General features: G+C 33.3%; 3 protein-coding genes and 4 pseudogenes across 3 annotated transcripts; 4 read left to right on the top strand and 3 right to left on the bottom strand.

The window, feature by feature from the left end:
• Positions 1-1311: 1311 nt before the first annotated feature.
• On the top strand, positions 1312-1951 carry LOC127744861 (30S ribosomal protein S3, chloroplastic-like; annotated as a pseudogene).
• A 1422-nt stretch (positions 1952-3373) lies between these two features.
• On the top strand, positions 3374-4143 carry LOC127744926 (50S ribosomal protein L14, chloroplastic-like). Its single transcript, XM_052257804.1, has 2 exons — positions 3374-3377; positions 3806-4143. Exons 1-2 carry the CDS (start codon positions 3374-3376, stop codon positions 4141-4143), a joined length of 342 nt encoding a protein of 113 aa, XP_052113764.1.
• Positions 4144-6051: 1908 nt separating this feature from the next.
• LOC127744860 (30S ribosomal protein S11, chloroplastic-like) lies at positions 6052-6464 on the top strand. The gene has a single exon (XM_052257623.1). The coding sequence runs from the start codon at positions 6057-6059 to the stop codon at positions 6462-6464; it is 408 nt and encodes a 135-aa protein (XP_052113583.1). The 5' UTR covers positions 6052-6056.
• A 103-nt stretch (positions 6465-6567) lies between these two features.
• On the top strand, positions 6568-7549 carry LOC127744927 (DNA-directed RNA polymerase subunit alpha-like). Its single transcript, XM_052257805.1, is given in 2 exon segments — positions 6568-7046; positions 7048-7549. Coding segments are annotated over 2 exon segments (981 nt in total).
• Positions 7550-7602: 53 nt separating this feature from the next.
• Positions 7603-8810, bottom strand: LOC127739631 (cytochrome b6-f complex subunit 4-like; annotated as a pseudogene).
• A 147-nt stretch (positions 8811-8957) lies between these two features.
• Positions 8958-9890, bottom strand: LOC127739651 (cytochrome b6-like; annotated as a pseudogene).
• A 1551-nt stretch (positions 9891-11441) lies between these two features.
• LOC107474206 (photosystem II CP47 reaction center protein-like) lies at positions 11442-12756 on the bottom strand (annotated as a pseudogene).
• Between the last annotated feature and the right edge of the window lie 2363 nt (positions 12757-15119).

Genomic DNA, 15119 nt, shown 5'->3' on the forward strand with positions numbered 1-15119 from the left:
AGGGAAATTTGTTGAGAGACAAGTTTTCATGCATCAGGCACGGCCATACATAACATAGAAATCACACTCGAAAAGGGTGGACAATTAGCTAGAGCAGTAGGTGCTGTAGCGAAACTGATTGCAAAAGAGGGGAAATTGGCCACATTAAAATTTCCTTCTGGGGAGGTCCGTTTGATATCAAAAAACTGCTCAGCAACAGTCGGACAAGTGGGGAATATTGGGGTAAACTAGAAAACTTTGGGTAGAGCTGGATCTAAATGTTGGCTAGGTAAGCGTCCTGTAGTAAGAGGAGTAGTTATGAACCCTGTAGATCATCCCCATGGGGGTGGTGAAGGGAGGGCGACAATTGGTAGAAAAAAACCCGCAACTCCTTGGGGTTATCCTACACTTGGAAGAAGAAGTAGAAAAAAGATTAAATATAGTAATAATTTGATTATTTGTCACCGTTGTAAATAGTAGAATAGAGAAAATCAAATTTGTTTCTTCATCTTTACAAAAAATAGGAGGAATTCACTATGACACGGTCACTAAAAAAATCCTTTTGTAGCCAATCATCTATTAAGAAAAATAAAAAGCTTAACACAAAAGCGGAAAAAGAAATAATAATAACTTGGTCCAGAACATCTACCATTATCCCCACAATGATTGGCCATACCATTGCTATCCATAATGGAAAAGAACATTTACCTATTTATATAACAGATCGTATGGTAGGCCATAAATTGGGTGAATTTTCACCTACTCTAAACTTCCGAGGACATGCGAAAAATGATAATAGGTCTCATCGTTAAGGTGAAATTTCATGTTCTTCTAATAATAATAAGATTACTCAAAAATAAAACAATTTCTTTTTTATATTCAAAATTGGAATAAATACTAAAGAAATGAAAAGAAAAATCGATTTGAAAAATAAGAAATATTTCTTTTTTTGTTTTAGTAAAAGCATAACCTTACTTATGATAAAGTAGAAACTAGAATCATCTTTAGGTCAAACAAATTCGATCAATTAGAATATTTATATATTAGAAAAATAAAAAATGAAAATTATATAAATAGAAATGTCTATTCACAACACAAAACATGAATAGGAATAAATGAGATTTGTGGATGTGGATAAAGAAATGGTTATGATACTATAATTTATATTTTATTGAATTGAGTATCTTTTTCCAAATTTTGTGTTTATTCTGCAGAAGCAAATTAAGTCAAAAGGGGATGCTATATTATGTTTTTAAATAAAAAGCATAATGGACATAAAAAAACAAAGTGCACAACTAGGGCATATCATTTTATGTAAAACAGTGGAGAATTATGGGACAAAAAATAAATTCGCTTGGTTTCCAACTTGGTACAAATCAAAGTCATGATTCTCTTTGGTTTGCACAACCAATCAATTATTCAGAGAATCTACAAGAAGATAAAAAAATACGAGATTATATCAAGAATTATATAAAAATAAATATAAGAATATATTCTCGTGTCGAGGGAATAATAGGGATAAAGATTAAAAAAAGAATTGATTTGATTCAAGTCATAATCTCTATGGGATTTCCAAAGTTATTAATTGAGGGTAAGCCTAGAAGAATAGAAGAGTTACAGATGAATTTACAAAAAAAATCAAATGTGTGAACCGAAAACTGAACATTGCTATTACAAGAATTGCAAACCCTTATAGACATCCTAATATTCTTGCAGAATTTATAGCCGAGCAATTAAGGAATAGAGTTTCATTTCGTAAAGCAATAAAAACAGCTATTGAATTAACTGAACATGCAGGGACAAAAGGAATTCAAGTACAAATTGCGGGACGTATCGATGGAAAAGAAATTGCACTGCACGTGTCGAATGGATCAGAGAGGGTAGAGTTCCTCTACAAACCATTCAAGCTAAAATTGATTATTGTTCCTATACAGTTCGAACTATTTATGGCGTATTAGGGATCAAAGTTTAGATATTTATAAACAAAGAGTAATCCAATTCTCCTTTTCTTTTTCTTTAAGGTTCCTTGTTTCGGTAAAACATAAAAAATGATAATTTTCAAAATTTTATAAGATTGAAAAAAATATCAATTAATTTTTTTATATAAATATAATTGCTATGCTTAGTGTGTGACTCATTGATTTTTTAGAGTGGTTAAAGTTCGACAATAAAATAAATGACTTATAGGATAAATTCATTAATAACAAAGTACTAACCAACTCATCGCTTCGCATTATCTGGATTTAAAGAATTAATCTAAAAATTGAAATAAATCAAGATATCATATTTTGGTAGTAGAATTATAACAACTGAGATATTGGATAAAAAAGAATCTGATTATAAGTTGTAAAGCAATAAGAATATACAGATAAAAATGAAGGGTGAAAGAAAGAAAAAAAGATATATCAATGATATAAAATTCGAATATGTAAAGGTCTTATGGTTATCTCATAAAAAGGGGAAGTGTAATAAAGCATCAACATTAACTAAATCCATATATAGATATATATATTCCCAAAATAAACAAATCAAGAGCACCGAGTCAATAAAAACTGAGAAGGTTGATTCAAGAAAAAAGAAATATATATATATATATAATTTGGAATTGTATTTGCGAGGCTCCATTGTAGAATTCCAAACCTAATCATCAATCGAGAAGCGATGGGAACGACTAAAACCGTGAATACCTAAGATTCATTTGACGGGAGGGATGGTGGAACGAACCAAGAACCAATTCATTTTTTTGAAGAGTCACAGGATAACCCTAGATTACATCTAAAATAAAATGGATAGGAGTAAATATTTGCCTGCGAAATCTTTGTTTTTTATTTCGAAATTGAGCCAATCCAATACCACCAGAAATAAATAAAATAAGGATTTGTTAGAATTTTATGATCTAATAGAAAAACATTATCTAGTTATATATTTAACTATATAGGGGGGCAAATTTTCTAATAAATCTCTAGTTCTATATAAAAATCAAAACAAGATATACTGATTTCCAATTGATCAATCAATCCTATGAAATATTAAAATAAAAAACCTCGTGATTCAATTATTCATTAAACATATGTATATAAGGTATATTTTTTATTGGTATTGGTTAAATCCATTTTTGTAATTGTTTTATTTGCGAGGAGCCGTATGAGGTGAAAATCTCATGTACGGTTCTGGAATAGCGATGGGATTTCTAAACAACCATCAACTATAACCCCAAAAGAACCAGATTCCGTAAGTAACATAGAGGAAGAATGAAAGGAATATCCTATCGGGGTAATTATATTTGCTTCGGAAGATATGCTCTTCAAGCACTTGAACCCGCTTGGATCACATCTAGACAAATAGAAGCAGGTCGGCAGGCAATGTCACGAAATGTCCGCCGAGGTGGATAAATATGGGTATGGATATTTCCAGACAAACCAGTTACAGTAAGACCAACCGAAACGCATATGGGTTCGGGAAAGGGATCTCCTGAATATTGGGTAGCTATCGTTAAACCCGGTAGAATACTTTATGAAATGGGCGGAGTCGCAGAAAATATAGCCAAAATGGCTATCTCAATAGCCGCATCAAAAATGCCTATCCGAACTAAGCCAAAAGGGCTATCTCAATAGCCGCATCAAAAATGCCTATCCAAACTCAATTCATTATTTCAAGATAATAAATAATAAAAACCAAAGGAAAGAGGTCTTTTGGAGGAAAAAACATGGCAATTTTTCCTTTCTTTTGTTGAATAGAGAATATTTTTTTTTACTTCAAGCCTTGGACTGAAAAACCAGATAAAAAAAGAATGATATGATTTAACCTCAAACCCATTTGAATGTAGCCAATAACAGCGGAGCCCACCAATTGATGTGTATTCGAATCATAGGAGCAGGTAATCGACGATATGCTTCTATTGGTGACATTGTTGTTGCTGTAATCAAGGAAGCGGTACCAAATATGTCTTTAGAAAGATCAGAAGTGATTAGAGCTGTAATTGTACGTACTCGTAAAGAACTTAAACATAGCAATGGCATGATAATACAGTATGATGATAATGCCGCGGTTGTCATTGATCAAGAGGGAAATCCAAAAGGAACTCGAATTTTTGGCGCAATCACCCGGGAATTGAGACAGATAAATTTAACTAAAATAGTTTCATTAGCACCTGAGGTATTATAAGAAAAAACATTTTATTATTTAATGAAAATGAAATAGATAAATTAATAAATTATGTCTTACACATATATCTAATTATTAATAAAATTGGATTTCGTTTTTTATTTTTTTAATATATATTATTCTTTTTGAATAAAAATAAGTATAAAAATAAATATAGAAATATAAAAAGAAATATATAAATAAGATATTATATAGATATCTTTCTATTAAAGATATATAAATATACTAGATATCTTTCTTTAATTTTAACTAAAATATTTTCAAATTATATTACTCTAATATATATTAGAAAATATAGAACACGGAGCATGCTGATTATATCAAAAGTAAGTAAAGGGTAACATTTATTTTCCTATGGGTAAGACACCATTGCCGACATAATAACCTCTATACGAAATGCTGACATGAATGGAAGAGGAACGATTCTAATACCATCTACTAACATTACTGAAAACATTGCTAAAATGCTTTTACGAGAGGGTTTTATTGAAAACATGAGAAAACATAGGGAAGGGGAAATCTTTTTTTAGTTTTAACTCTACCATATAGAAGAAATAGAAAAGGATCGTCTAAAATGCGTTTGAATTTAAAATGGATCAATACTCCTGGTCTACGAATCTATTCTAATTATCAACAAATTCTGAGAATTTTAGGGGGGAAGGGAATTGTCATTATTTCTACTTCAAGAGGTATAATGACAGATCGAGAGGCTCGATTAGAACAAATCGGCGGAGAAGTTTTATATGTTATATGGTAATCTTTCTGATATTCGAATTATAGAAAAAATTCTATCAATTTTTGTAAAAAAGTAAATAGAGATAAAATAAAACACAAGTCTCTCATATCACTCCTCATACCTTAATGAATGTGTGAAATGGGTTTAACAGGAATTGTTATAAAGAAACGAATTCATGAGGCTTTAATTCAATATTGCTGAATCAATTTCCCCTGTGGGGTATGTTCGGGGTTGGTTCATTTATTTTCAATTTTAAATACTGAAAATATTAGTCTAGGCTACATTTCTGAAAAGGTTCAACATACTTTTTATATATATTTCTACCACAGAGAAATAAAAAATGCAAGTGTAAATTCTTTAATTAGACTTTTTCTTAACTTCAATATTATTGGTTTTGAGGGGTACGATTAGAATAGAAGTTCAAAATTGAATGAAACCTTATTTTCTTCCATTAAAATGGATCCGAGATTAAGTTGAAGGAATGATAAATATGAAAATACGGGCCTCTGTTCGTAAAATTTGTGAAAAATGTAGATTGATCCGTAGACGAGGTAGAATTCTAGTAATTTGTTCCAATCCAAGACATAAACAAAGACAAGGATAAGGATAATATTTCCACAAAAGCCACAAGAGAGGGCTTTGAATTATAAAGGACTGGGTGCGCAAATAAAAAAAAAAATAAAAAAAGATATAGATATTGAAATTCAAACTTTTTTTTACATGAAAACTTAGAAATTATATAATATTCTCTATTATATATGATATGATTTTATAGTAATATTGATTATATATTAATATTTTTGAATATGTGAAAATTTCAAATTATTGAATGAATATAGAAATTCTATTTCGAATATTTCGAAATTTTCTTATATATATAATATATATCAATGATTATATATATATAGATTAGAACTATTCTAATAGAATACAATATAAAAAAGAGATATTAGATAGAGAAATTTTGGGATCTAAAATTGGAAATACGATTTTTGTTAGTTGTATATTAACAGAAATAGAATGCTAATTTTGAGAATATTAATTCTAGTTTTTAATTAAAAAAAGAAATATAGTAAAACATCTATTTTTTTGACATGAAATGAATATATCCATACATCTCAGACTTCCTTTTAGGTTGTGAGATAATAAGTATGAAATAATAAAATGATAATAAGATATGGCAAAACCTATACCCAAAATTGGTTCGCGTAAAAATGGACGTATTGGTTCACGTAAACATGCTCGTAAAATACCAAAGGGCGTTATTCATGTTCAAGCTAATTTCAACAATACCATGGTCATTGTTACCGATGTACGGGGTCAGGTAATTTCGTGGTCCTCCGCAGGTACTTGTGGATTCAAAGGTACACGAAGGGGAACACCATTTGCCGCCCAAACCGCAGCAGGAAATATTATTCGAACAATAGCGAATCAAGGCATGCAACGAGCTGAAGTCATGATAAAGGGTCCCGGTCTCGGAAAAGATACGGTATTAAGAACTATTCGTAGAAGTGGCATACTCTTAAATTTTATACGGGATGTAACCCCTATGCCACATAATGGGTGTAGGTCCCCTAAAAAATGAGGTGTGTAATGTAAAACAAAAGATAAACATAGAAAACATAGAATAAATTTCAAGACAAGAGAAATAAACAATTCAAGGATTTGAAAAAAATAAATTGATTACTATGGTTCGAGAGAAAATTAGAGTATCTACTCGAACATTACAGTGGAAGTGTGTTGAATCAAGAGTAGACAGTAAGCACCTTTATTATGGACACTTTATTCTGTCTCCACTTATGAAAGGCCAAGATGATACAATAGGCATTGCGATGCGAAGAGTTTTGCTTGGAGAAATAGAGGGAACATGTATCACACGTGCAAAATTTGAGAAAATACCACATGAATATTCGACCATAGTAGGTATTCAAGAATCAGTACATGAAATTTTAATGAATTTGAAAGAAATAGTATTGAGAAGTAATCTGTATGGGACTCGAGATGCATCTATTTGTATCAAGGGTCCCGGATATGTAACTGCTCTAGACATCATTTTACCACCTTCTGTGGAAATTGTTGATAATACGCAACATATAGCTAACATAATAGAACCCATCAATTTGTGTATTAGATTACAAATCGAGAAGAATCACGGATATTGTATAAAAAGACAAAAACTTTCAAGACGGAAGTTATCTTATAGATGCAGTATTCATGCCTGTTCGAAACGCAAATCATAGTATTCATTCTTATGTGAATGGGAATGAAAAACAAGAAATACTCTTTCTCGAAATATGGACAAATGGGAGTTTAACTCCTAAAGAAGCACTTTATGAAGCCTCCTGTAATTTGATTGACCTATTTATTCCTTTTTTACATGCGGGAGAAGAAAACTTGAAATTAGAAAAAAATCAACACAAAGTTACTTTACCCGGTTTCACTTTTCATAATACATTGGCTAAACTAAGAAAAAAAAAAGAGATAGAATTAAAATCTTTTTTTATTGACCAATTAGAATTGCCTCCCAAGATCTATAATTGTCTCAAAAGGTCCAATATACATACATTATTGGACCTTTTTAATACCAGTCACAAAAACCTAATGAAAATAGAAGATTTTCGGATAGAAGATATAAAACATATCTTGAACATTTTAGAAATTCGAAATTGAAAGAAAAGCATTTTACATAAATTTGAAATCCATTAGGTTTTTTCATCTTTTTTTCTTTCTTTTTTATAAAAAAGAAAGAAAAAAAAGATGAAAATATGGAATTTGAATCTTTATCTTTAGAAAAATTTAGAAAAAATCTACATATTGAGAGTAGGTTCAAAGATGTATCTAGGGATTAGTCCTTTCAAAGTGAATTCTCCCTAGATACCCAATATATATGAGATTTTAATTCACAAGAGAATTAATTTAAAAGAGACCTAAAGTTAGGGATTTCTCAATAGGTAATGTTGCTCCAACACCCAACCAAAGGGCTACTACAGTACCAATCAAAAAGATGGTTGTTGATATTGGACGACGAAATGGGTTTTGGAATTTATTAACATTCTCCAAAAAGGGTACTGTTAATAATCCCGCAGGTACCGAAACCATTAAAAGAACGCCCAATAACTTATTAGGCACTGTACGAAGTATTTGAAATACAGGAATGAAATACCATTCCGGCAATATTTCCAAAGGAGTTGCAAATGGATCCGTGGGTTCCCCAATCATTGATGGTTCTAAAACTGCTAAACGTACGTTACAGGCAATAGTACCTAGAATAACTACGAAAAAATATATAAAAGATCGTTTGGCCATGCGGGTTCTCCATAATAATTATGACCCATTCCTTTAGCCAATTTCGCTCTTAATATAGGATCATTCAAGTCAGGTTTTTTGTTATTGGGATAGGTGAATTCTTATTGATCCATCCTTCGAAAGAACCGGACATGATAATTTTTCATCATCCGGCTCGAGCATCAATCAAACGAACTGAGTATACCTATAGAAAAGTTTATATGTAAGAAAATGGACTCGATTCTGTTTTACGGAGTTACACAACAATCTATTGTGAAAAACTCATTTCTTATTTGTAAATGCTCAATACTCAAGTAGGCTTTCTTAAATTGATAGTGCTTTCTGGGTCATCTCAGACCTTAATATTTTTGCCCCCTCCAAAAAGATATCGGGACTTTTTAACATACATTTACTAAAGGATTTACTTGTTACTAATGGAATCTAACCCCTGTTCTTCTTTAGATCTACTTGTTTCACTCCGATAGTATCATAAATCGAGTCAATGCATAGGAAATGAATGCATTTCAATACTATTAAGTTAAGTGAAATCGATAAGACAGAATCCGTATTAGACCACTTCACTTATTTTAGTGGATCTTACGAAGCCCGGTCATCCAGGACATGATCAAGTTTGATCATAGAAAAGAATCTCTTCAAGTGAACCGGCCTATCTTCTGTAGGTGGGCTTGCGCGGTGGTTGGAACGAAGAGACACATTTTATTGCAAATTAAAATGTGGCAGATATGAAAAAGTCATCCATCTGCGCGATCCAATCAATAGTTCAAGTCACACGCTCCCATAATCTGTTTTTTCTTAGGAGAATCCCCATCAACTATTCGTGTATGTCAAATAAAAAAATAAGACGCTAATTTTGTTAAGTCTAAAGTTGCAGGGAAATATCCAAATATATGTCTTATTTTTTTTAATAATCCATATTTGTAGCAATGAAATACTTTTGTTCCTCCCTAAAATAAAAAATGATTCATAAGAAATATCTAGGATCCATATTCTCTATAAAGGACCGGAGATGCCTTGCTTACGTATCATTGGAAAGTGCATTAACATAAATACAGCAGTAAGAAGAGGTAATACAAAAGTATGTAAACTATAAAAACGAGTCAAGGTAGATTGTCCTACACTAGCACTTCCCCTTAATAATTCCACGACAGAAGATCCTATTCCGGGAATAGCTTCGGGTACTCCTGTTACAATTTTGACTGCCCAATAACCAATTTGGTCCCAAGGTATGGAATAACCAGTTACACCAAAAGATGCGGTCAATACAGCCAAAACAACACCCATAACCCACGTCAATTCACGAGGTTTTTTAAAACCGCCGGTAAGATACACACGAAATACGTGCAGGATCATCATTAAAACCATCATACTTGCCGACCATCGATGAATAGATCGGATTAACCAACCAAAGTTAGCCTCAGTCATTATATATTGAACCAAAGCAAAAGCTTCAGTAACGGTTGAACGATAATAAAAGGTTATAGCAAACTCCGTTGTTACTTGGACTAAAAAGCAAGTAAGTGTAATTCCTCCTAAATAATAGAATATGTTGATATGAGGAGGGACATATTTACTAGTTATATCATCGGTAATCGCCTGAATCTCAAGACGTTCTTCGAACCAATCATAGACTTTATTGAGATAGGTAAACCAAAGGAACTCCCCCTCTGAGAACCGTATATGAGAATTTCATCTCGCACGGCTCAAATAGAAAAACCCAATACTAGTTGTAACGGAAACGGATATGTTAAATAATAAAAAGTTTTAAACTTCTTAATTTAATCCTATCATTCCAAATCCTATTTGAAGATAAGAAAAATATATAAATCCTTAAATTGATCTGTGCAGGGTTATAATGCAAAATCTCAAGTCGGCGCACTCGTCTTTATCTTGATCTTTACAGGCCTCTTGAATATTCTATTTACTTCATTTTTTCTTTGATTTTTTTGTAGAATGAAACTTTTTTAGTGCCGTCTTCTTTATTATTAGTATTGATAAGAATTCTCTTGTTAAGACCCTATGAACAATTAAACAAAACCTCAGATTCATACCAGAACCACAATGATTCAAAAAAACCTTTAATGTCCAAAAATTCCCTGAGTAAAAACTGCTGGATTATCACTTATCCAAGAAATAGATAGGATAGAATGAAAAAAGAAATCAAAAGACATTTTTTTGCTTTGATAAAAAAAAGACAAACAGTGGCAATTTTATTTGAAAGAATCAAAATTTTTTTATTTATTCTAACTTACGTATCTTCTAATAAAAATTTATTAAAGTCTGGTTGCGAGGTCGAAATATCAAGTATGAATCATAGATCTAATACTTTATAAAATATATTTTATATATTCCGTGCTCCAGATACTAGAAAATAATATCTGACGGGGTAAAACCATCTCTATCAAGATGATAGATCCTTTATTTTTGTTCTGTATTTGCAATAAGATCAATTAGAACAAGTCACACACTCATATTCCGGAAATAAAGAAAGAACGAAATTCCACAGTCAAACTATCAAATTCAAAATGAACTGGGTTAGAAATAAAAAACCAAAATGGGTAAATTTACCCCTTTTATTTAAAAAAAGATATAAACAAAAAAGATAGTTAGTCGGTTCTTATGAATCTAATTCATAGAAATTCCGTCCAGTAAAATGGACGAATTATAAATTTCTAAAATAATAGATAGAAATATAGCAAATAAAGCCATTGCAACACCCATTAAAGGAGTAGTTCCCCACCCTGGAGCTACTTTTCCATATTCTGAATTCAATGGTTTCAATAAAGCCCCTACAGTAGTTCGTCTTGGACCAGATCTAGAACTACTCTCAACGGTTTGTGTAGCCATAAATCCTATTTTTTATTCATTGAGATCTGTTGACTTTGTATACCATTTCACTGTAAATATAGGATTTTATCCTATAGATTCATTGTGGTCTTGAAATTTGAGAAAAATAGAAACAACAACCCAAGTTGTGGGTATGCTTTATATACTGCTTTTGGGCAACCCTCTCAACAACTAAGAGATCCATTCGAAGAACACGGAGACTAGTTGAAGTAATGAGCCCCAATATAATATTGGGGCTCATTACTTCAATCGAGATAAGGAAAAATCATTTCATCTTTTTAGTTGGAAGTTCAGGAGGTTCTCTAAAACAGATAGCAAAAAAATTATTCCTAAAGTCGAGACTAAGGAATATATAAACCAATGCTTCCATAGATTTCATCCTGGTTTACAATTATAGCTTTCATACCTGTTTATTAGATTAGAGTAAAAATATACAATCATTCAAATCAAGATTAATCAAATTCCCTATGATTTAATTAAATCACCCCAAACAAAAGTATAGTAAAAAAGAAACAACAAAAAAATAACGTTCTATCCGAATCAGACTATTTGCCATCTTGTAGTCGGTTCGCCCAATTTTTGGAATGCTCCAAATTCTACTTGAGCATCCAAATCGGGGTCGATGCCAGCAAAAACATCTCGAAACAAAGTTCTAGCACCATGCCAAATGTGTCCGAAAAAGAAGAGAAGAGCAAACGAAGCATGTCCAAAAGTAAACCAACCCCTTGGACTGCTACAAAAAACACCATCTGATTTCAAAGTGGCACGATCTAATTCAAAAATTTCACCCAATTGAGCACGTCTAGCATATTTTTTCACAGTAGCGGGATCACTATAGCTGACTCTGTTGAGTTCCCCACTATAGAACCTAACAGTTACACCTACTTGTTCAACACTATACTTCGATTCTGCTCTTCAAAAAGGAACATCGGCTCTAACAATTCCGTTTCTGTCTATCAAAACAACTGGAAATGTCTCAAAAAAAGTAGGCATACGCCTTACAAAAATTTCACGCCCCTCTTTATCTTTAAAGATAGGATGTCCTAACCAACCGACGGCTATTCCATCTCCGTTATCCATTGAGCCCGCTCTAAATAAGCCCCCTTTTGCCGGATTATTGCCGATGTAATCATAAAAGCTAATTTTTCAAGAATTTTAGACCAAGCTTCTGATAAACTTTGATTTTTGGCTAGCCTAGCACTAACTCGTCGATATATTTCTTGTTGGAAGTATCCCTGATCCCATTGATAACGAGTGGGGCTAAATAATTCAATCGTAGTTGTTGCTAAACCATACCACATAGTTCCAGCAACAACAAAAGCTGCAAAAAATACAGCAGCGATACTACTGGAAAGGACGGTTTCAATATTTCCCATACGCAATTCTTTGTATAGACGTTGGGGTGAACGTACACTAAGATGGAAAAGGCCCGCCAATATGTCCAATGTTCCTGCTGCAATATGATGAGAGGCTATTCCCCCCAGAACAAAAGGATCAAAACCTTCTACACCCCGTGCGGGATTTACGGATTGAACCCTTCCGGTTAGGCCATAAGGATCGGACACCCATATCCCAGGACCATACAATCTTGTTACATGAAATGTGCCAAAACCAAAACAAGCCACCCCTTCAAGAAATAAATGAATTCCAAAGATTTTTGGCAAATCTAAAGAGGGTTTGCCTGTACGTTCATCACAAAAGATTTCTAGATCCCAATAGACCCAACGCCAGATTATTTAAATTAAATTGTACAAATTCTTATTTTTCAATTATCAAAATTATAATTTCAATCATACCAAATATCTAATAAAGATTATATAAAATTTCTAATTAATTTAAACTCCAATTATCATGAAACTCCATTTAATTATCTTTAGTAAAATAATTTTCTTAAAATAAAATTATCAACAATTAAAATAAATCACAAATAACTAATTATTTGATTTTTAAAAACTAGGGTTGTTACAAAGCTCTTGTCTCACAGATTGGATCACTAGATAACTCCACCAACCAACCTTCAAGCTCCAGTGGACTTCCTTCTCAACCCCTACCTAATTCCAAGGGTGGCATCAATGCCATCACTCTGAGATCCGGAACCACATTGCAAAAGAGGCACCAAGAGGAGCTAAGTCCACCAGAACACACCCCAACTGAAGATGCAGTCGAAGTGGAAGATGCTGAAGAGGAAGAGGACATACAGTACATAGTTGAAGAAGAGGAAACCCAGCCACAGAGTGAAGCACCAAAGGATGTTGAAGTTGCAGATATCGCCCATCCTGTCCCCTTTCCAAAACTCACAAGGAAGCCCAAGAAGCAGATGGAACTTGACCCCAAAATGGTAGAAATATTCAAAAAGGTTGAGGTAATTGTTCCCCTTTTTGATGTCATTCAATAGGTACCTAAATATGCGAAGTTTCTAAAGGATTTATGTATACATAAGGATAAAATTAATAAACTAGAAACTATTCCTTTAGGTAGTTCTATCTCTGTTTTAATGGGAGGTATACCTGAAAAATGTAGTGATCTAGGTCCATGTATGGTCAACTGTACTATTGGAGATGTGATATTTTCTGACTGCATGTGTGATCTAGGATCATGTGTTAGTATAATGCCTTTATCTATATTTAATGCTTTAAGGCTCCCTCCCTTAAAAAGGTCGGTAGCTCGTTTTGTGTTGGTAGATAAGAGCATTATTACAGTGATTGGAGTTGCTGAAGATGTATTGGTGAGCATCAAGGAACTCACATTTCCCATTGATTTCTATATCCTGGAAATGCCCCCTAATGACTCCGGAAGGCCATCATCAATCCTGCTTGGAAGACCATTCCTGAAGACTTTAAAGTTCAAGCTAGACGTATTTTCAGGAACTTATTCTTTTGAAATAGATGGCAGAATAGTAAAATTCAGTTTAAATGATGCTATGAAGCATCCACCGGAAGATCATTCTATCTCCCAGTGTGACATCATTGATGAAATAGTAGCTAAAGTTCACCAGAAAGAATTAAAAGAGAGGTATATAGGGCAAGGTCCAAGTGTGGGAACATTTTCAGAAGACAATGCGAGCACTTCACCATCATCACCAGCCCTAGATAACTTAGAGCCAAGCCCTGAGCAGAAAATGGAATTAAAGCCGCTTCCTCCACACCTCAAGTATGCTTATCTTAAGGACAAGCAGAAGTTTCCAGTTATTATTGCAAGGGAGCTCACTTCCCAACAAGAAGAACAACTGCTTAGTGTATTGAAGACGCATAAGAAGGCAATTGGATAGAGTTTGGCAGATATAGTAGGCATTAGCCCTCAAGTTTGTGAATATAGAATATTCTTAGAAGAAGGAGCAAAGCCTGTCCGTCAACCTCAGAGATGATTGAATCCAACCATCTTAGAAGTTGTCAAGAAGGAAGTAACCAGACTACTTGAAGCAGATATCATTTACTCCATTTCAGATAGCGAATGGGTCAGTCTAGTACAAGTGGTGCCCAAGAAGTTTAGAGTCACAAGAGTAAGAAATGAGCAGGGAGAGCTTCTGACAACTAGAGTGCAGAATTCATGGAGAGTTTGCATTGACTATAGGCATCTCCACCAAGCCACTCGCAAGGATCATTACCCCTTGCCATTCATTGATCAGATTGCTGCAGAAAGACATCGAGTTCGAGTTTAGTGAGGATTGTGCGCAAGCTTTTGATAAGCTAAAGACCGCCCTAACTCAAGCTCCAATTGTGAGAGGACCAGACTGGAGCCAGCCATTTGAAATCATGTGCGATGCTTCCAATCATACAGTAGGAGCAGCGCTGGCTCAGCGTGAAGGTAAGGATCCTTTCGTAATCACTTACGCATCTAAGACTTTAGACGCTGCTCAGTCTAATTACACTACTACTGAAAAAGAGCTCTTAGTTATTGTGTTCGCTCTGGATAAATTCCAAGCCTATTTACTTGGTACTAAGGTAGTAGTGTACTTAGACCACGCAGCTCTGAAGTATTTATTAGTTAAAAAAGAGTCCAAACCAAGGCTTATACGTTGGATACTACTACTACAAGAATTTGATTTAGAAATCAAGGATAGGAGTGGTAACCAGAATCTAGTGGCAGACCA

This window comes from Arachis duranensis, chromosome 2, assembly GCF_000817695.3.
Source record: "Arachis duranensis cultivar V14167 chromosome 2, aradu.V14167.gnm2.J7QH, whole genome shotgun sequence".
Lineage (NCBI taxonomy): Eukaryota > Viridiplantae > Streptophyta > Magnoliopsida > Fabales > Fabaceae > Arachis > Arachis duranensis.

Bases quoted from the DNA above. Each gene is read 5' to 3' on its own strand.
- LOC127744860 (XM_052257623.1), top strand. From the start codon at position 6,057: ATGGCAAAACCTATACCCAAAATTGGTTCGCGTAAAAATGGACGTATT.